The 22,589-nt window shown below is 39.2% G+C and overlaps 1 protein-coding gene across 1 annotated transcript in view; it reads right to left on the minus strand.

Moving 5' to 3' along the window:
• The window catches only part of LOC128703523 (uncharacterized), a 586,091-nt gene that overhangs the window by 146,380 nt on the left and 417,122 nt on the right, over window positions 1–22,589 (minus strand). Inside the window, exon 6 of the mRNA XM_070104691.1 lies at window positions 20,944–21,096. Within this exon, the coding sequence (XP_069960792.1) occupies window positions 20,944–21,096 (153 nt within the window). The remainder of the gene's footprint in view (window positions 1–20,943; window positions 21,097–22,589) is intronic.

Here is a 22,589-nt window from a genome sequence, read left to right on the forward strand (position 1 = left end):
TCTATTATAGAGAACCCCACAATATGTGAACCTTCACAACCTATTCTATAGAACCCCACAATATGTGAACCTTCACAACCTATTATATAGAACCCAACAATGTGAACCTTCACAACCTATTCTATAGAACCCCACAATATGTGAACCTTCACAACCTATTATATAGAACCCAACAATGTGAACCTTCACAACCTATTCTATAGAACCCCACAATATGTGAACCTTCACACCCTATTATAGAGAACCCCACAATATGTGAACCTTCACATGTACTGTTAAAAAGAACACAAGTACTGTTAAAAAGAACACACATACTGTTAAAAAGAACACACATACGGTTAAAAAGAACACAAGTACTGTTAAAAAGAACACACATACTGTTAAAAAGAACACACATACTGTTAAAAAGAACACACATACTGTTAAAAAGAACACAAGTACTGTTAAAAAGAACACACATACTGTTAAAAAGAACACACATACTTTTAAAAAGAACACACATACTGTTAAAAAGAACACAAGTACTGTTAAAAAGAACACACATACTGTTAAAAAGAACACAAGTACTGTTAAAAAGAACACAAGTACTGTTAAAAAGAACACATACTGTTAAAAAGAACACACATACTGTTAAAAAGAACACACATACTGTTAAAAAGAACACACATACTGTTAAAAAGAACACACATACTGTTAAAAAGAACACACATAATGTTAAAAAGAACACACATACTGTTAAAAAGAACACAAGTACTGTTAAAAAGAACACACATACTGTTAAAAAGAACACACATACTTTTAAAAAGAACACACATACTTTTAAAAAGAACACACATACTGTTAAAAAGAACACACATACTGTTAAAAAGAACACACATACTGTTAAAAAGAACACAAGTACTGTTAAAAAGAACACAAGTACTGTTAAAAAGAACACATACTGTTAAAAAGAACACACATACTGTTAAAAAGAACACACATACTGTTAAAAAGAACACACATACTGTTAAAAAGAACACACATACTGTTAAAAAGAACACACATACTGTTAAAAAGAACACACATACTGTTAAAAAGAACACAAATACTTTTAAAAAGAACACACATACTGTTAAAAAGAACACACATACTGTTAAAAAGAACACACATACTGTTAAAAAGAACACACATACTGTTAAAAAGAACACACATACTCTTAAAAAGAACACACATACTGTTAAAAAGAACACACATACTTTTAAAAAGAACACACATACTGTTAAAAAGAACACACATACTGTTAAAAAGAACACAAGTACTGTTAAAAAGAACACAAGTACTGTTAAAAAGAACACACATACTGTTAAAAAGAACACACATACTGTTAAAAAGAACACACATACTGTTAAAAAGAACACACATACTGTTAAAAAGAACACACATACTGTTAAAAAGAACACAAGTACTGTTAAAAAGAACACAAGTACTGTTAAAAAGAACACACATACTGTTAAAAAGAACACACATACTGTTAAAAAGAACACAAGTACTGTTAAAAAGAACACACATACTGTTAAAAAGAACACACATACTGTTAAAAAGAACACACATACTGTTAAAAAGAACACACATACTGTTAAAAAGAACACACATACTGTTAAAAAGAACACACATACTGTTAAAAAGAACACACATACTGTTAAAAAGAACACACATACTGTTAAAAAGAACACACATACTGTTAAAAAGAACACACATACTGTTAAAAAGAACACACATACTGTTAAAAAGAACACACATACTGTTAAAAAGAACACACATACTGTTAAAAAGAACACACATACTGTTAAAAAGAACACAGGTTTCGCTCCTGGAGAGCGAAACCTGTGTTCTTTTTAACAGTTGAAAAATGCCATAAAAATGTGAGATTTCACTATCTTTTTTGTATAGTAAGCAAAGTCATGGAGAAGATTATGAGGAGAAGATTATGAGGAGAAGATTATGAGGAGAAGATTATGAGGAGAAGATTATGAGGAGAAGATTATGAGGAGAAGATTATGAGGAGAAGATTATGAGGAGAAGATTATGAGGAGAAGATTATGAGGAGAAGATTATGAGGAGAAGATTATGAGGAGAAGATTATGAGGAGAAGATTATCAGGAGAGTGGTGGAGCACCTATATGGTGGAGCACCTATATGGTGGAGCACCTATACGGTGGAGCACCTATATGGTGGAGCACCTATATGGTGGAGCACCTATATGGTGGAGCACCTATATGATGGAGCACCTATATGGTGGAGCACCTATATGGTGGAGCACCTATATGGTGGAGCACCTATATGGTGGAGCACCTATATGGTGGAGCACCTATATGGTGGAGCACCTATATGGTGGAGCACCTATATGGTGGAGCACCTATATGGTGGAGCACCTATATGGTGGAGCACCTATATGGAAACAAGTTTATAAACGACAACCAACACGGGTTCAGGGAAGGAAAATCCTGTATCACAATAAGGGAATTAAGACACGAGAGAGAGGGGTGGGTAGATTGCATTTTCTTGGACTGCAAGAAGGACTTCGCTAAAAGAGGTTAATGCCAAAGCTAGAGGATCAGGTACGCATAACAGGAAAGGCACTGCAATGGACCAGATAATACCTGACAGGGAGGCAACAACGAGTCATGGTACGTGATGAGGTGTCAGAGTGGGCACCTGTGATGAGCAGGGTTCCACAGGGGTCAATCCTATGACCTGTGCTGTTTTTGGAATATGTGAATGACATGACGGAAAGGATAGACTCAGAAGTGTTAATGAGGAGAATTAAATCGGATGAGGATCAGGCAGGACTACAAAGAGACCTGGACAGGCCATAAGCCTGGTCCAGCAACTGGCTCCTTGAATTTAACCCCGCCAAATGCAAATTCATGAAGATCGGGGAAGGGCAAAGAAGACCACAGACAGAGTATAGTCTAGGTGGCCAAAGACTGCAAACCTCACTCAAGGAAAAAGATCTTGGGGTGAGCATAATACGGAGCACATCTCCGGCACATCAACCAGATAACTGCTGCAGAATATGGGCGTCTGGCAAACCTAAGAATAGCGTTCTGATACCTCGGTAAGGAATCGTTCAAGACTCTGTACACCGTGTACGTCAGGCCCATATTGGAGTATGCAGCACCAGTTTGGAATCTTCACCTGGTCAAGCATGTCAAAAAATTAGAAAGAGTGCAAATGTTTGCAGCAAGACTAGTATCAGTGCTAAGGAGATTGTCCTACGAAGAAAGTTTAAGGGAAATTGGCCTGACGACACTGGAGACAGGGAAGACATGATAACGATATATGAAATTCTGCGAGGAATTGAAAAGGTGGACAAATACAGGATGTTCCAGAGATGGCACACAGAAGTTGAAGACCCAGATGAGTCAAAGGGATGTTAGGAAGTATTTCTTCAGTCATAGAGTTGTCAGTAAGTGGAATAGCCTTGAATATGTTATGGTGGAGGCAGGAACCTACCACTTATTTTTTACTCCATCAGCGTTGGTGTACTATATCATCAGTTTCCACTGGAATGCTGTGTTCTAGACAGTCTTTGGGGGTGGGGACATGGCAGTGTGCTGTGGGATTCTACAGCATAGTGGGGGATGGGAGCTTTAAGTGTGGATTGTGGGGTGCGTTGGGATAGTTTGTCTGGCTCTTGGGTTCTGTGTGTGCTTGCACTTCTTGCTCTGCCCTGCTCTGGTTGTCTTCTGCTGACTCTGTCCTTGTCTCTCTTCCTAGCCCCTTTCGTTTCTGTGTCCTCTCCCTCAGCTGCTGTCGTTCTGTTCTTGTTCTTTCGTGGTCTAGGAACACCCTCTTGTACGTTGATGCCTTCAACCATGATTTCTCCTGCAGGATCCTGTTCTGCACGGTGTGTGTGTGTGTGTGTGTGTGTGTGTGTGTGTGTGTGTGTGTGTGTGTGTGTGTGTGTGTGTGTGTGTGTGTGTGTGTGTGTGTGTGTGTGTGAATGAAGGGAATCCATAGCTTGGAGATTAGAGGAAGGTACTGGGTTACAAAAAGTATTATCCAGATGGTGTTTGGACATTTTGAGAGAAAACAAAATAAAACAGCATAGAAGCCATATAAATCTGCAGTGGAAGAAAGGCGAAGTAGGGATCGTCCTAGGAAAGGCTGAATGGAGGGAGAGAGTAAAGGAGGTTTTGCGTGCAAGGGGCTTGGACTTCTAATAAGAGTGCATGAGCATGTTAGATAGGAAAGAGTGGAGATGACTGTTTTTTATGAATTTACGTGCTGTTGGAGTGTGAGCAAAGAAACATTTATGAAGAGATTAAGAATCCTGGAGTTGGAAGGTACAGTGCCTGCACTCTGAATGAGGGATGTTGATGTGTTGCAGTTTTTTTAACTGTAGTGTAGGAATGCCTCTGGCTGGACAGTGATGGAGTGAATGATGGAAGTGTCTCTTCTTTTCTGGGTCACCCTGCCACGGTGGGAAACGGCCGATGTGTTAATAATTAGAAAAACAATAATTTATGTGTGTGTGTATTAAAGGCATGCAATAGTAATGGTATCGAAAAAAAGGTGGTACTAGAGGACTTAGACCAAACTAGCTAACGGATTTCGGTCTATGTTCCAGGACTTGTTACACAAATAACCCGCACATAGAAGAGAGAAGCTTACGATGATGTTTCGGTCCGACTTGGATCATTTACAGTCACACTAACCAGAAGTAGAGCAGGACGGCTTTATATAGGCAGGAAGAGGTAGTAGTAGTAGTAGTAGTAGTAGTAGTAGTAGTAGTAGTAGTAGTAGTAGTAGTAGTGGTAGTAGTGGTAGTAGTGGTAGTAGTAGTAGTAGTAGTAGTAGTGGTAGTAGTGGTAGTAGTGGTAGTAGTGGTAGTAGTAGTAGTAGTAGTAGTAGTGGTGGTAGTAGTAGAAGTAGTAGTAGTGGTAGTGGTAGTAGTAGTGGTAGTAGTAGTAGTAGTAGTAGTAGTAGTAGTAGTAGTGGTAGTAGTGGGGAATAAGGAGGAGGAGCCAGTCAAATACAAAGAAAGGGGAGCACTGCAAGGGAGCTAGGTGCCCACAGAGGGAGCTAGGTGCCCACAGAGGGAGCTAGGTGCCCACAGAGGGAGCTAGGTGCCCACAGAGGGAGCTAGGTGCCCACAGAGGGAGCTAGGTGCCCACAGAGGGAGGCTCTAATCCACCAGGAGGCCTGGTCACAGACCGGGCCGCGGGGCCGTTGACCCCCGGAACTCTCTCCAGGTAAACTCTCTCCAGAGGTGCGTGAAAGGGGAAGTGGTGAAATAAAAAATGAAGGAACAGAAGCACGAGACAGAAGAAAGACAGACAACCCAGAGGAGAAAAAGGAAAGAGGAAAGGGGAAGAGGGAGAAGAAGAAAAAGAAAGGAAAAAAAAAAGAAAAAATGTGCGGGTTATTTGTGTATCGTTCCAGTCACGGTATTGTGACTTTTTTGTTATTTGTTCCAGGACTTTTTATTTGTTCCAGGACTTGTTATTTGTTCCAGGACTTGTTATTTGCTCCAGGACTTGTTATTTGTTCCAGGACTTGTTATTTGTTCCAGGACTTGGTTTGTTTAGTAGAACTTAGAGGAAGAAAATTATTTCTTTTGATCAAATATTCCATTTCTGAATTTCGTTTACTCAGGCGGTTTTCAAAGAACAACTTGCTCTGCCTGCTTCCCTTTATTCCAGACTCACGCCTGGACCAGACTCACGCCTGGACCAGACTCACGCCTGGACCAGACTAACGCCTGGACCAGACTCACGCCTGGACCAGACTCACACCTGGACCAGACTCACGCCTGAACCAGACTCACGCCTGGACCAGACTCACGCCTGGACCAGACTCACGCCTGGACCAGACTCACGCCTGGACCACACTACACAAAGATCTGTTAATGGATAAACCATCTCTAAGAAAATCTACACCAACGAAATTACTTTCTTCAACGAACACGTTTGGGAGCGTAGGAAATATTATATTTTATTATATATGCAATATATATATATATATATATATATATATATATATATATATATATATATATATATATATATATATATATATATATATATATATATATATATGCAATAAGATCACAGTAAACAGGTGATTTCAGAAAATGCAAAACAACCACTGTGAAAGAATAGAGAAGTTCCAAGCTCTTTCGTGACTACTCACATTATCAAGGAACAATGAAAGTAAAGCATCAAAGGAAGGTATATAAAGGGGTAGCCCACACCTCACTATCAGATCCCACAACAACGAAACACCTGACGCGAGACAGCAGGCCCGTCGGCCAAACTAGACAGGTCCTTCACACAATCCACCAACAAACTGTTCTACCCAAGAAATAAGAAATTTAAAGAATTATTATTTGTCTAATGTATTATTGAATTCTTCCCAAATTCTATTAATTATAAATGGATCTAATTTATATAAACTAAAGAAAATATTCATATTATTGTCAAAACTGCTTTTTATGAAACAAGATTCAATTATATTCCTGTCGACCATGGACTTGCTTGATACTACTTTCTCAACTTTTTGAAAATCAATTGGATGGTTAAAATCTCTTACATGAATAAATAGAGCATTGGAATCTTGTCCAGTTCTAATGCTATATTTATGTTGTTTTAATCTTACTTCGAGATTTTTACCAGTTTGACCGTAATAAACTTTATCGCAAATTTTACAAGGAATCTTATAGACACATCCATCAACATTTTGGGGGGAATTCTTTATCAAAAGTTTTTTTTACTGTATCAAGATTTTTGAATACAACTTTAATATTAAAAGTCTTAAGAAGAGAAGGCATATCAACCAAGTTTTCATGGTAAGGGAGAACCAACATATTTTTAGTTGAATAAGGCTGGTTGCCCCTTTTTGGATTGTAAAAAGTATTTCTAGCAACTTTAAAAGATTTATCAATTACATATCTTCGGTATTTCAAATCATTACCTATTTCATAAATTTTGGATATTTCTTCATCTATGAACTCAGGACTACAAATTCGTAAAGCTCTCAAAAACATTGATGAGAAAACAGACAGTTTAACTCTATCTTGATGGGAAGAATAATAGTGTACATAGGAACAGTTATTTGTAGGTTTTCTGTAAATTTTAAATTTGAATTCATTATTACCCTTAATAATTAAAACATCTAGACAAGGCAATGAGTTATTTTCTTCAAACTCAACACTAAAACTTATAGAATGGGCTAAGCTATTTAATTTTCCAAGGAAATGGTGTATATCTACATTTTTGGGCATAAGACACAAAATATCATCAACATATCTGAACCATTTAGCTCTATTAGGGAGGATTGTGTTAAGCAACCTTGTTTCAAAAAATTCCATGTATAGGTTACTAAGAACAGGTGAAAGAGGATTTCCCATTGCCATACCAAACTTCTGAGTGTAAAACTTATCATTAAATACAAATTTTGCATCAACAATGCAAAGTTTAATAATTTTAATGATGGTAGGAACTGGCAATGGTAAATTATAGTTAACGAGTTCTTCAGATAAGAACTCGTTAATTATGATTTACCATTGCCAGTTCCTATCATTAAACTTATTAAACTTTGCATTGTTGATGCAAAGTGCAGGTAATATAAATAGTATTGGTATAACAGAGACCAGGTTTAACCTGAAAGATAGAGAAATGCCTTCTGAATGCAACATACAGGGTTATAAACTGTTCCACACTGATAAGGTCAACAGGAAGGGTGGTGGAGTGGCGATGTATGTCAGAGAAAATTTAAATTGTTGTCTTAGACATCATATAAGATTAGAAACATCGAACACAGAATCTGTTTGGCTACAGTTTCTCGAGGGACGTGACAAATTAATTTTGGGTGTGATTTATAGGCCTCCAAACCTTGATAGGGAGTGCAGTAAGCTGTTATGGGACGAAATTCTTAAGGCATCTAGATATGAAAATGTTGTGATAATGGGAGATTTTAACTTTAGACAAATTGATTGGAACAATATGACAGGAAATCTTGAGTCTAGTGACTTTCTTGATACGGTTCAGGATTGCTTTTTAGAACAGGTTGTGACAGAACCAACTAGAGGAAACAATCTGCTCGACTTGGTTCTTGCCAACAAAGAGTCACTAATCTTGAGGTTAATGATGAGCTTGGGGAAAGTGATCACAAATCACTTAGTTTCAATATATCATGGAATTACCCAGATAACTGCAATCAAATCTCTGTCCCAAATTTTCGCTAGGCCGACTTCATGGGACTGAAAAATTACCTGGGTGGGCTAAATTGGGATGTCCTGACTATGGGTCAGGTAGGTGATCTTGGTTGCCAATATAACGTTTTTCAGAGGATAGTTCTAGCTGCCCAGACAACTTTTGTTCAGAGTAGGGAAATTAGATCTAACAAAAATGATCCCAAATGGATGAACAATAGATTAAAACGTTTCATTAGTCAAAAGAGAGGCATATATAGGCGTATCAAAAGAGGGGATGGGCAGTTAAGACATCAATATATTCAGTTAAAGAGAGAGATAAAGAAAGGAATAAGAAAAGCAAAAGGGGATTATGAGGCTAAGGTCGCAAGGGATTCAAAGACTAACCCAAAAGGGTTCTTTCAGGTATACAGAAGTAAGATCAGATCACTGTCAGATCACTGACAGTGATAAGGATATGTGTGAAATTCTCAATACTACCTACTTCCTCTCAGTTTTCACCCTGGAAAATACTAGCGATATAGATTATGTAGAACAGAATAATAAACTATGTACGATTGCGGTAACTAGTGACATGGTCCTCAGACAAATAGAGAAACTAAAACCTAACAAATCCCCAGGCCCTGATGAACTGTTTGCAAGGGTGTTAAAGGAATGTAAAGAGGAACTTAGCATACCTTTGGCTAATCTTTTTAACATGTCACTACAAACTGGCATAGTGCCTGATAAGTGGAAAATGGCAAATGTAATGCCTATTTACAAGGTAGGTGACAGGTCCTTGGCTTCGAACTATAGACCAATAAGCCTTACCTCCACAGTGGGAAAATTTATGGAATCAATAATTGCCGAAGCAATTCGTAGCCATCTTGACAGGCACAGATTGATTAATGAATCTCAACACGGTTTTACAAAGGGGCGTTCCTGTCTTACGAATTTACTAACTTTTTTCACTAAGGTGTTTGAGGAGGTAGATCACGGTAATGAATATGATATTGTGTATATGGACTTCAGTAAGGCTTTCGATAGAGTTCCACATCAGAGGCTATTGAGGAAACTTAAGGCACACGGAATAGGAGAAATTTTTTCCTGGGTAGAGGCATGGCTGACAAATAGGCAGCAGAGAGTTTGCATAAATGGGGAGAAATCAGAACGGGGGCACGTCGCAAGCGGTGTTCCTCAGGGGTCAGTGTTAGGCCAGTTGTTGTTCACAATTTACATAAACGACATAGATGAGAGAATAAATAGCGACATAAGCAAATTTGCTGATGACACCAAAATAGGCCGTCCAATGCAGTTTAATATTGACAAATGCAAAGTTCTAAATGTTGGACAGGTAAATAACCATGCGACATATAAACTAAATAATGTAGATCTTAATACTACTGATTGCGAAAAGGATTTAGGAGTTCTGGTTAGCAGTAATCTAAAACCAAGACAACAGTGCATTAGTGTTCGCAATAAAGCTAACAGAATTCTTGGCTTCATATCTAGAAGTATAAATAATAGAAGTCCTCAGGTTGTTCTTCAACTCTATATATCCTTGGTTAGACCTCATTTAGACTATGCTGCTCAGTTCTGGTCACCGTATTACAGAATGGATATAAATGCTATGGAAAAAGTACAGAGGATGGCAAAGATGATCCCATATATCAGAAATCTTCCCTATGAGGATAGACTGAGGCCCTGAATCTGCACTCTCTCGAAAGACGTAGAATTAGGTGGGGATATGATCGAGGTGTATAAATGGAAAATAGGAATAAATAAAGGGGATGTAAATAGCGTGCTGAAAATTTCCAGCCAAGACAGGACTCGCAGCAATGGTTTCAAGTTGGAAAAATTCAGATTCAGGAAGGATATAGGAAAGCACTGGTTTGGTAATAGAGTTGTGGAAGAGTGGAACAAACTCCCGAGTACAGTTATTGAGGCTAAAACGTTGTGTAGTTTTAAAAATAGGTGAGATAAATACATGAGTGGGTGTGGGTGGGTGTGAGTTGGACCTGACTAGCTTGTGCTGCTGGGTCTGGCGTCATGCTCCTTCGTTGAGTGGAGGTGGCCAGACTGGGTGGGTCATTGGGCTAATCCAGGGGAGGATGGTCATTGGGTTAATCCGCGGCGGACATGGACCTGCTCCGCATGGGTCAGTAGGCCTGTTGCAGTGTCCCTTCTTTCTTATGTTCTTAAAAATACTAGCAGAGTGTAATAAATGCCCTCGCACAACGCCGTCCGGTATCACTGCTGCAAACCCGACACCGTCAGAGGAATAACAAAAAAAAAGGCACAATACCGTGACTGGAACGATACACAAATAACCCGCACATAGAAGAGAGGAGCTTACGACGACGTTTCGGTCCTACTTGGACCATTTACAAAGTCACACTAACCAGAAGTGGAGCAGGACGGCTATATTTAGGCAGGAAGAGGTAGTGGTGGTAGTAGCAATAGTAGTTGTAGTGGTAGTAATAGTAATAGTAGTAATAGTAGTAGTAGTAGTAGTAGTAGTAGTAGTAGTAGTAGTAGTAGTAGTAGTAGTAGTAGTGGGGAACTAAGGAGGAGGAGCCAGTGAAATATAAAGAAAGGGGAGCACTGCAAGGGAGCTAGGTGCCCACAGAGGGAGCTAGGTGCCCACAGAGGGAGCTAGGTGCCCATAGAGGGAGAGCAAGTGCACAGAGATGGAGGGAAGGGGAAGTGATGAAATAAATAGTGAAGGAACAGAAACACGCGACAGATGAAAGACAAAAAAGGAAAGAGGAAAAGGGAAGAGGGAGAAGAAGAAAAAATGAGGAATCAAGTTAAGTCACGGGTGTTCTGAAGTTTGGAGAATTTCACAATGTAGTGGGAGAGGAAGGCATCTACAGAGACGAAGCCAAGACTAAGATTCATACAAGGAAAGTTGTGTATTAGAGAGGATTCAACAAGACGGCGACTGTTAAAGTTGGAAGTAGGGAAGACAGTTTTAGCAGAAGACCAGTCAATAGGATGGCTGTGATCTCTGACGTGACAGAACAGAACATTGTTAGTGTCGGCAAGCCTAACACTATTTTTGTGCTCCCTAAGTCTGCCAGAAAGAGATCGGCCAGTTTCTCCAAAGTATTGAAGAGGACAGGAGGAGCAAGAAATAGAGTAGACACAAGGAACATCTGTAGAGGGAGGAGAGGTATGAACGAGATTAGTGCGAAGAGTTAGTCTAGCGGAAGGTAAGCTTGATGTCTAAGAGACGGAGAGAATTGTTGAGATTAGAAAGACCGGAAATGTAGGGAAGGCAGAGGATAGAAGAGTTCCCAGGAGTAGAGAGTTTGGGAGAGAAGAAATTACGTTTAGCTCGTGAGAAGGCAGAGTTTATGGAATGGGAAGGGTAGCCAAGACGGGAAAACGAATTATGAAGAGTGGAAATTTCTGCTGGAAGGAACTGAGGATCACAGATGCGGAGGGCACGGAGAAATAGGGAGATAAGAACACTTTTCTTGACAGGGGAAGCATGATAGGAAAAGTAGTGAATGTACATGACTCCAGTCTCTTCCAACCTTTTCTCGAAGCTCTTAATAATCTTGCCCCTTCCATTAAGTTTAAAGCTGAATGGGAATCTAATTCCTTACTTCCTTTCCTTGATGTCCATGTCCACCGCTCAGATACAGGTTTTTCCTTTTCCGTTTACCGAAAACCTATGCACAGTGGCATGTACATTCACTACTTTTCCTATCATGCTTCCCCTGTCAAGAAAAGTGTTCTTATCTCCCTCTTTCTCTGTGCCCTCCGCATCTGTGATCCTCATTTCCTTCCAGCAGAAATTTCCACTCTTCATAATTCGTTTTCCCGTCTTTGCTACCCTTCCCATTTCATAAACTCTGCTTTCTCACGAGCTGAACGTAATTTCCTCTCTCCCAAACTCTCTACTCCTGGGAACTCTTCTGTCCTCTGCCTTCCCTACGTTTCCGGTCTTTCTAATCTCAACAATTCTCTCCGTCTCTTAGACATCAAGCTTACTTTCCGCCAGACTAACACTTCGCACTGATCTCGTTCATACCTCTCCTCCCTCTACAGATGTTCCTGGTGTCTACTCTATTTCTTGCTCCTCCTGTCCTCTTCTATGTGCGGGTTATTTGTGTACCGTCAGAGGATTTAGAACCATCAGTGTAAACTGCAATGACAAAAGAATGAGACTAGAAGTGGCTGAGAAAAAGGGAGCGAGAAGCAACTGTAGGTATTCGAACTTTCAAGCACGACAATTGGGAAGAACAGAAATAAACCATACCACGGGTGGGGTTAGAACCCGCAACCAGAGGGTCATAAAACTCCAGACCGACGCATTAGCCACTGGGCTAGCTGGCTACAATAATTAGGTTAGCATAGGTCACCAGTGTGACCACAAATGCAAGTTAGATACTAGATGAACATATAAAGGGGGGCAAGTGAAGAGAAGTCAAGAGCGAGCGAAGACGAAGAGAAAAGGGACGGAGTAAACAGGGGCGGTGAACAAATAATGGACCTCTCCTAACGTCCGTTATTATCCTGTATGCAAAGGATCGTGAAGGTCATGAGAGTGGAGAACATAACGGAGGCAATGGGCATCACGGCGATCATTCATGGATTGGAACGTTCGCCTTTGAGTATAGGCAGGTGAGGAGCGAAAGGTACCTTGACACAAATGACACTAATGATGAACAATAAAATGGTATAAAGTACCGACAGGTTGTTAGGTAAGACACATATGCAACAGTTAGGTATCTTTATTTCGAAACGTTTCGCCTACACAGTAGGCTTCTTCAGTCGAGTACAGAAAAGTTGATAGAAGCAGAAGATACTTGAAGACGATGTAATCAGTCCATCACCCTTGGTACAGACCTGAAATCAACCTTGTCAACTTCTACTAGTGAGAATGGCTGGATTTGAGAGGGACCTGACCTTCCAACGACAACATTCTTACCTCTACTAGTGGCCTACATCTCACCTCCTGGCGGTATATAGGCTCCTTCCTGTCACTTCAACTCCATATTGTTTCAGACTTTGGAACAATACTCTTCTCCAGACTGAGGGACTGACCAGCTCAAAACTTCAAGGGTGATGGACTGATTACATCGTCTTCAAGTATCTTCTGCTTCTATCAACTTTTCTGTACTCGACTGAAGAAGCCTACTGTGTAGGCGAAACGTTTCGGAATAAAGATACCTAACTGTTGCATATGTGTCTTACCTAACAATCCCTAATGATGAATGGGTTCAAGTTTAGAAATATTATATCTGGTCGCCATATTCTAACTTCGATAAAATTATGGTTGAATGCAGTTGAAGGAGAGTTCGACGATCCGTCCCCCAACAAAGATAAGCGAGGATTTTAAGGAGGTTCAGTGGGTTATGGCAAGTTGCTTTCAAGGAGGTAATGTGAGGCTTCCAGGACAACCGGCGATCAGAAAGGCCGAAAAATCTGACAGCATCACTTTCAGTGGTACAGGAGCCATACAGGTACAATGGAGTATCAGAGACAACAGAACGTCTAGCGAAAGTAATTTGTTCTTTAGCACCAGAAAATTTAAACCCATGCTTAGTGAACCATTGGAAAACATGGTTGACAGCATTCTGGAGTGAGGCTGCTGCCAGGTAACAGTCAGCGCCTGCACAAGCTAAAGCAATGTCATCGACTTAAAATGATGACCAAATATTAGATGAAGGAACAGAGGCCAGATCATTTATAGCAAGTAGAAAAAGAGTGATGCTTAGGACACATCCCTGAGGGACACCTTCAGCTTGGAAAATGTCCGGTGAAAGCAAATTACTAACTTGAACATGGAAATGTCGCTCAGATAAGAAATTTTTAAGATTTGGTGGCAGATTGCTCGGAGGCCTAAGGAATGAATTTGGGCCAAGATGTTATATCTCCAAGTAATGTCATATGCCTTTTTAAGATAAAAAAAAAGGCCGCCATAACCGAGTAGTTACTAGCAAAGGCATTACGAATATAGGTATCTAAGGGGAGTAAGGGATCAATAGTGGAGCGGCGCTTACGAAAGCCAAATTGGCTACTAGAGACACTATTTTTTGTCTAAATGCCACATCAAATATTTATTTACTGGACAGTCATCAACTTGCAAACTGCACTGGTAAGAGCAATGGGACGATAATGGGAGGCATCATAAGCACCGTAGAGGCTTAAATTGTAGAAAAACACAGAGCAGAGTTGTCCATTGTTATAAACACCGTTTAGTTCAGGATAGAGCTTAATGAAGCCTTGCCTTGATACAGATATTGTAAGAGCAAAACGTCGTGTACCATGACACATAGGAATGTGATTGTGAAAAAAACCTGGTATCTAGTAGTTGTATATGACTGTGGGCAATACCTGCCGTCTAACTTTACATAGAAGAGTGTGGTTGGGAACCCTTGCTCAGAGCTTACGTAAAAGAATACAAGCTCTTATACGCCTTATTAGTTAGTGTGAAGTGTTTATATGGGTGAAAGAGTCAGGTAATGTTTACGCTTCTTGCATATTCGTTGTTAATGTCATTTTACTATAAAATGAACTTAAACAAAATGCACAATCTACTTAATGACACAGATACCTACAAACCTCTCACAACTAACCAAGTGGACAACCTTACCAAAACATTTTTTCACAGGACTCGCCGCATTCTGAGGGACTCAGAACAAGGGAAGAAACTTCTGCACACCATACCCAGCAACCCCAGACCTGCCAGAACGTACGGCCTGCCAAAAACTCACAAGCCTGGTATCCCATTGAGGCCCATATCTTCGGGAATAGGCAGTGCTCCCCACCAACTCTCAGGAATTCTCGCAAAACACCTCTCCAAACTCTTGGGCACTATCAGTCCAGCACATCTCAAACACTTGGGTGATCTTCTCAGTCGCATTCGCAACATCAATATCAGGAACAAGAAACTTTCCAGCCTTGACGTGACTTCCCTATTCACCAAAGTACCTACTACACAAGCCATCGATCTCTTGCGCAGGAAAATTGACTATTCACTTGATCTTCCTATTCCAGCCAGCGATTTCATCGACCTTGTTGAACTATGTGTTGGCTTTACGTGTTTCTCTTTCGAAAATCACCTCTTTCAGCAGACTTTTGGACTACCCATGGGTTCGCCACTCAGTGCCGTCCTGGCGAACCTATACATGGAACATCTGGAAGCCGAGCGTTTCTCCACTATTATTCCCTCTTCTGTCACCTGGCTCCGTTATGTTGACGACATTCTCATCATAACTCCCAGGTGCTTCAACGTTCAAGCTCTCCAAGACAAGCTCAACCAGATCGAGCTCTCAGTCCTGTTCACACTTAAAGTAGAAGTCGACAACACTCTTCCTTTCCTTGATGCTCTTCTCTACAAAGCTGACCATGAACTTCGTTTTAAAGTCTATCGAAAACCTACCAACCAACACGATCTTCTCCACTTCTACTCTCACCACGACACCAAAACTAAACGTGGAGCAATTATAGGCTTTTCCTGCGCGCACTCAGAATCTGCAGCAATGAGTTCCTTGAGGAAGAATGCACTATAATTGAACAAGAATTTTCTAAACTCCACTATCCTCGTCACTTCATCAGAGACTGCAGACGACGGGCATTAAACATCTTCAACACACCCAGAGAAGACACTGCCGAGAAGAGATACATAGTCCTCCCCACCAACTCCATTGCCAAACACGTTTCCAACATATTTTCCAATACCTCATTCCAAGTATCTACCTCCACAACCACGACCATCAAGGACATTACCAATAACAGACAGGACAAGCTTCCATCCACTGCAGAGGTATACATAATCCCTTGTAATGACTGCAACAAATTTTACGTTGGCGAAACATTCAGAGACCTCCAAACACGTATTTCAGAACAACAGTACACAGGCAGATCTGACGATGCAAGGAATGCCTGTGTTCAACACCAAAATTCCCACAACCATATAATGAACTACAGAAACGCAAGACTTATCGCCAGAGACAACACTCAGTACTGAAGAATCCTGGAATCATCACTTATCTGTATATCCAACAACTTCAACCAGAACAACGGCTTCTATAACATAGCTGAATCACTTGCCAAGAAACTTCTTCATTGTTATCCCACATAAGAACATAAGAATGGAACACTGCAGAAGGTCTACTCATATACTTATCCAATCTCTCTACAAAGTTACCCAAGGTATTATGACCCTACTCAGTAGATTGTCACATGCAGCATTCTCCAACTGACCCAGCATTCGCAATCTGAATTCATCCTATAAATACTCACGTACTTTCCACCCAGGTAGATCTGTTTGTGACTTGATAAAGCCTACTGTGTGGGCAAAACGTTATCAAGAATAGATCATAATTATATTGCATATGTGTTTATATTTCCATGATGTGCAATGAATCAGCAGAAAGATAAGGAGCATAAAAACAGTCACTTAAAACAGATGGTTTTACACCTCTAGATAGACTGCCATTATAAGTGTACACGACCAATCTGAGTGAGCGTCTGCCATCAGGCAAGTGTGGAAGCAACTCAGTCTGGTATAAGATCTCACCCAGTTGGTTGGAGTTCGAACTGGAGAGCCAATCAGAGTAGTGGGGGCACCTGATGCAAACGACTCTAACCTGACTGTTAATTTAGCCAGACTGGAGGGTATGCACAAATGAAGGGGGTGGTAAACACTTTATAAACTGTAACGTACTCGACGCATACAACAATCTATATAATCTATTAACTCTACGATTTCGTTCTCGATCAACCTAATATTAGCTAATTTATTTCTGCCATAATTTAAAATCTATTTACTTTAATTTTCAAAACAATTAAATTAGCAATTCTTTTTGATTATCACTCAGCTTTTGACTTTTCAGTCAACTAGTATTAATGTTTTGTTTTAAATTATTCCTATTACAGATAATTGTAGACAGTAAACACTAGCACAAAAGACCTGAGAAGAATGTTTATATCAGGCAACATAGAGGGGAATAAACGTGACTGTATATTTAAGTAATGCCCAAGTATTTAGAACAGATATCTAGTACTCTTTAGGATTAACTTATATATATATATATATATATATATATATATATATATATATATATATATATATATATATATATATATATATATATATATATATATATTAATTTATGTTAATATAAAAATTAATAATTTTGTATTAAAGGAACCATACAAAACTTTCCTGACCTTAATATAACAAGCCCAATTTAATTTATCCTAATTCAACTAAATATATTTTAGATAAGTTTACAATAATTTAATAATAAACAAGCACAATGAAATATATCTTTTTTTCGTTAGGTTCAGAATGATTTTTGCGAAATTATTGCATACACAAATTTCCGATTGCCTTATTCGACAAGAAGAGCGTTGTTATTTAAACCAAAATCGCAATTTTTACCTATGCGGCACAACATATAAATATATATATATATATATATATATATATATATATATATATATATATATATATATATATATATATATATATATATATATATAGTATATATATATATATATATATATATATATATATATATATATATATATATATATATATATATATATATATATATATATATATATATATATATATATATATATATATATATATATATAGTATATATATATATATATATATATATATATATATATATATATATATATAGTATATATATATATATATATATATATATATATATATATATATATATATATATATATATATATATATATATATATATATATATATATATATATATATATAATGCTTATAGGGAAGCGCTAGACCTGTAGGGGTTATAGAGCGCTTGTCAAATAGAAAATAATCAAGTCTGATCCAAGAAAAGGAATGATAGGTTTAATTTTTCTGGCGAAGTGACCTTCACCAGGTTTAAAGAATTTATCAAAAAAGGGAAGGGTAGGAAGGTCGATGTGAAGGTCATGTGGGTATTAATACCCCGTGAAGTTCATGTGGGTATTAATACCCCGTGAAGGTCATGTGGGTATTAATACCCCGTGAAGGTCATGTGGGTATTAGTACCCCGTGAAGTTCATGTGGGTATTAATACCCCGTGAAGGTCATGTGGGAATTAATACCCCGTGAAGTTCATGTGGGTATTAATACCCCGTGAAGGTCATGTGGGTATTAATACCCCGTGAAGGTCATGTGGGTATTAGTACCCCGTGAAGTTCATGTGGGTATTAATACCCCGTGAAGGTCATGCGGGTATTAGTACCCCGTGAAGTTCATGTGGGTATTAATACCCCGTGAAGGTCATGTGGGTATTAGTACCCCGTGAAGTTCATGTGGGTATTAATACCCCGTGAAGGTCATGCGGGTATTAATACCCCGTGAAGGCCTTAATACCTCGTGAAGATCATGTGGGTATTAATACCTCGTGAAGGTCATGTGGGTATTAATACCCCGTGAAGGTCATGTGGGCATTAATACCCCGTGAAGGTCATGTGGGTATTAATACCCCGTGAAGTTCATGTGGGTATTAATACCCTGTGAATGTCATGTGGGTATTAATACCTCGTGAAGATCATGTGGGTATTAATACCCCGTGAAGGTCATGTGGGTATTAATACCCCGTGAAGTTCATGTGGGTATGAATACCCCGTGAAGGTCATGTGGGTATTAATGCCCCGTGAAGGTCATGTGGGTATTAATACCCCGTGAAGTTCATGTAGGTATGAATACCCCGTGAAGGTCATGTGGGTATTAATACCCCGTGAAGGTCATGTGGGTATGAATACCCCATGAAGGTCATGTGGGTATTAATACCCCGTGAAGGTCATGTGGGTATTAATACTCTCGTGAAGGTCATGTGGGTATTAATACCCCGTGAAGGTCATATGGGTATTAATACCCCGTGAAGGTCATGTGGGCATTAATACCCCGTGAAGATCATGTGGGTATTAATACCCCGAGAAGGTCATGTGGGTATTAATACCTCGTGAAGATCATGTGGGTATTAATACCCCGTGAAGGTCATGTGAGTATTAATACCCCATGAAGTTCATGTGGGTATGAATACCCCGTGAAGGTCATGTGGGTATTAATGCCCCGTGAAGGTCATGTGGGTATTAATACCCCGTGAAGTTCATGTGGGTATGAATACCCCGTGAAGGTCATGTGGGTATTAATACCCCGTGAAGGTCATGTGGGTATTAATACCTCGTGAAGGTCATGTGGGTATTAATGCCCCGTGAAGGTCATGTGGGTATTAATACCCCGTGAAGTTCATGTGGGTATGAATACCCCGTGAAGGTCATGTGGGTATTAATACCCCGTGAAGGTCATGTGGGTATTAATACCTCGTGAAGGTCATGTGGGTATTAATACCCCGTGAAGCTCATGTGGGTATGAATACCCCGTGAAGGTCATGTGGGTATTAATACCCCGTGAAGGTCATGTGGGTATTAATACCTCGTGAAGGTCATGTGGGTATTAATACCTCGTGAAGGTCATGTGGGTATTAATACCCCGTGAAGCTCATGTGGGTATGAATACCCCGTGAAGGTCATGTGGGTATTAATACCCCCGTGAAGGTCATGTGGGTATGAATACCCCGAGAGGGTTATGTGGGTATTAATACCCCCGTGAAGGTCCGTCTGTCACCTGGAAGCCTCAGTGACAATAATCAAGGCATAAAGGAAGCCTCAGTGACAATAATCAAGGCATAAAGGAAGCCTCTCGTGCATTTTTAAGATCGCGAAAAATAAGGAAAATAAGGACGCTCGCAGGACGTTGAGCCATATATAAAAAACGGACAAGGACGCTCGCAGGAAGCATTGACACTGATTAATAAGATTCCTTGGTGCGTGTCAGGATGCACTAGGCAGAATAAACAAAAATGAAAGATATCTCTCGACTACGATTTCAAAATAAGAATTTCATGTGGTGAATGGTTTGAAAAACCGACAAGTTGAAGATTGAGACACTTATGCAGCATATGGGAATCTTTATTCAGGAAACGTTTCGCCACACAGTGGCTTCATCAGTCCAATACAAAGAGGAAGGCGTAAGGAGAGGAGTAGTACATTCTACAAGATTGATGGACTGAACACATCGGCTCCAGGTTGAGGGACTGATTACCTCATACTACTCCTCTCCTTACGCCTTCCTCTTTGTATTGGACTGATGAAGCCACTGTGTGGGGAAACGTTTCCTGAATAAAGATTCCCATATGCTGCATAAGTGTCTCAATCTTCAAGAATTTCATAATCTCGAATTTCATAATCTCTTTTCTGAATGTAAAACTTTATTTATTCTCCATAAAATTTGTTTTTTGTTAATATTTTTGGGTGTTTGGAATGGATTTATTGGATTTACATTTTTTCTTATGGGAAATATAAAGAAAAAATAAATTTTATAGAGTATAACTATAGTTTTACACACAGAAAATGGATTACGAAATTCGAGGGTCCAATGTAATATGATTTAGAAAGGCAGACAAGAGACCATTTAATTATTACAAAGTTTTACCTACAAGAAACTTAATCAAACACTTGAAAAAGTCTCATTTATGTGAATTCTTAAGATAAAAAAAATCTATTGCTATATTTTTCGGCTTATGGCCACATTGGAACCCAAAAAAAGAAAACGGTAAAATCACCCAGGTGCGTGGTAAGATTACAAAAATATCGCTTGAGGTTGCAAGATGCAAAATATGGTGGATATTGCCTCTCGGGCAATGCAAGATGCAGGATTAAAATCAGGATTGATTCCGTGCATATAAGAAAGGTGATCCTACCTTGACTGTCAGTACGTTATTGTTATTAGTTTGTATTTGCCGCATACTGTCCCAGGCTTCAGCCTTGGCTTTGGTCATAATGTCGGACACGAACCTGCGGACCACTTCCATCAGTCTCTCGTCTGACTTGAGCTTGTCAGCGTCAAGCACAACCTGCAGAATAAGGTCAACTCAGGTGTTAAACACGATGCATACAGGTTTGCTTCACAACTAATTCACAAATAAGAAAGGAAATTACAGACGCTTCGGCCAGTTGAAGACCATTATCATCTATAGTTTCCATTCTAAACTGTGGGATAGTCGTGAAATGTTTCAGCCACGGTATTGTGACAGGGGATAGTCTATAACTAAAGTTATTTTAAATATTCATTGGTTTCATAATTCAAATACAGAGATAATTTAGATTTGGCCTAAATGGCCTTCACTTATTTGTTCCTGATAATTATTTAACACCCACTCTTCACTCATCTGTGTTTGCGGAGCTTGAGATCAACTCTCGGCCCAGCCTTCCAAAGTAGTTTTTTTTTGGCAATTCTTAATGTTAATATCTTTTAAAAAGTGCCATATCACCATTTTTCAAAACAAAGTTACTGAACCTAACCCTCCACGAGTATAGACTTCGTAGTGTAATAAACACTTGTCAGCAATGACTTAGATATCTGTGCAACATCTGTGTATGTATATGTGGTAATAAATACCGAAACCTAGGAACAAGTGTTCTTTACCAGAGTCTAGATAAATTTGTGGCTCTAGCAACAAGACGTGAGCTCCTACAAGAGGGTCCCACTTTCCAGCGTTTCCCTTTCCAGTGCTTCGCTTCCCAGCACTTCGCTTTCCAATGCTTTGCTTTCCAACGCTTTGCTTTCCAGGGCTTCACTTTCCAGCACTTCACTTTCCAGCACTTCACTTTCCAGCACTTCACTTTCCAGCACTTCACTTTCCAGCACTTCGCTTTCCAGTATTTCGCTAATACAGTGGTTTTCAGTTATACCCATTCTTCATTTATTCAGGCTTCTTACAATAATATTCACCACTCACTATAAGCTAATTACAAAAACATTTTAAGGTAAGTAATGTGTGTACTGTATATGATCTCTTGTTCACTTAATATATGACAGTGTAAACATGTTATCAGCTTTTTATATGCATTTGAAAGAACAAAAGAGGTCTATGTTTCACTTTACAGCAGTAACCCAGAATCTAACCTGCCGTATAAGCGGGGCCTCCCTGTATACTTAGGTGCCTGTTGCACAGGTGTCCAAGTCATCATCTTGTCAGTATTGTATAACACTGATACACAACTTGTCAGTGTTTAAGTAAACCTATAAGAGACATAAATGCGAAATGAGATGTTTATTTTTATCTCAGACTGAGATTCCTCTTTACCTGGTAATATTTTCCGCTGCCATTATGGTCCTAACTAGTGTTTACTCAAGATTCAACAAGTGATTGAAATGTTAGCTCCTAACATTTAACATGTGTCTCTTTGAGTTTACGAACAATTTACCTTCAGACCCCATTAACCTGAGATCCTCCCATTCCTCAGGCTCTCCTTGACTTATATAATAATAATAATAATAATAATAATAATAATAATAATAATAATAATAATAATAATAAATATTAATATTATAATTATTTTTATT

This window comes from Cherax quadricarinatus, chromosome 93, assembly GCF_038502225.1.
Source record: "Cherax quadricarinatus isolate ZL_2023a chromosome 93, ASM3850222v1, whole genome shotgun sequence".
Lineage (NCBI taxonomy): Eukaryota > Metazoa > Arthropoda > Malacostraca > Decapoda > Parastacidae > Cherax > Cherax quadricarinatus.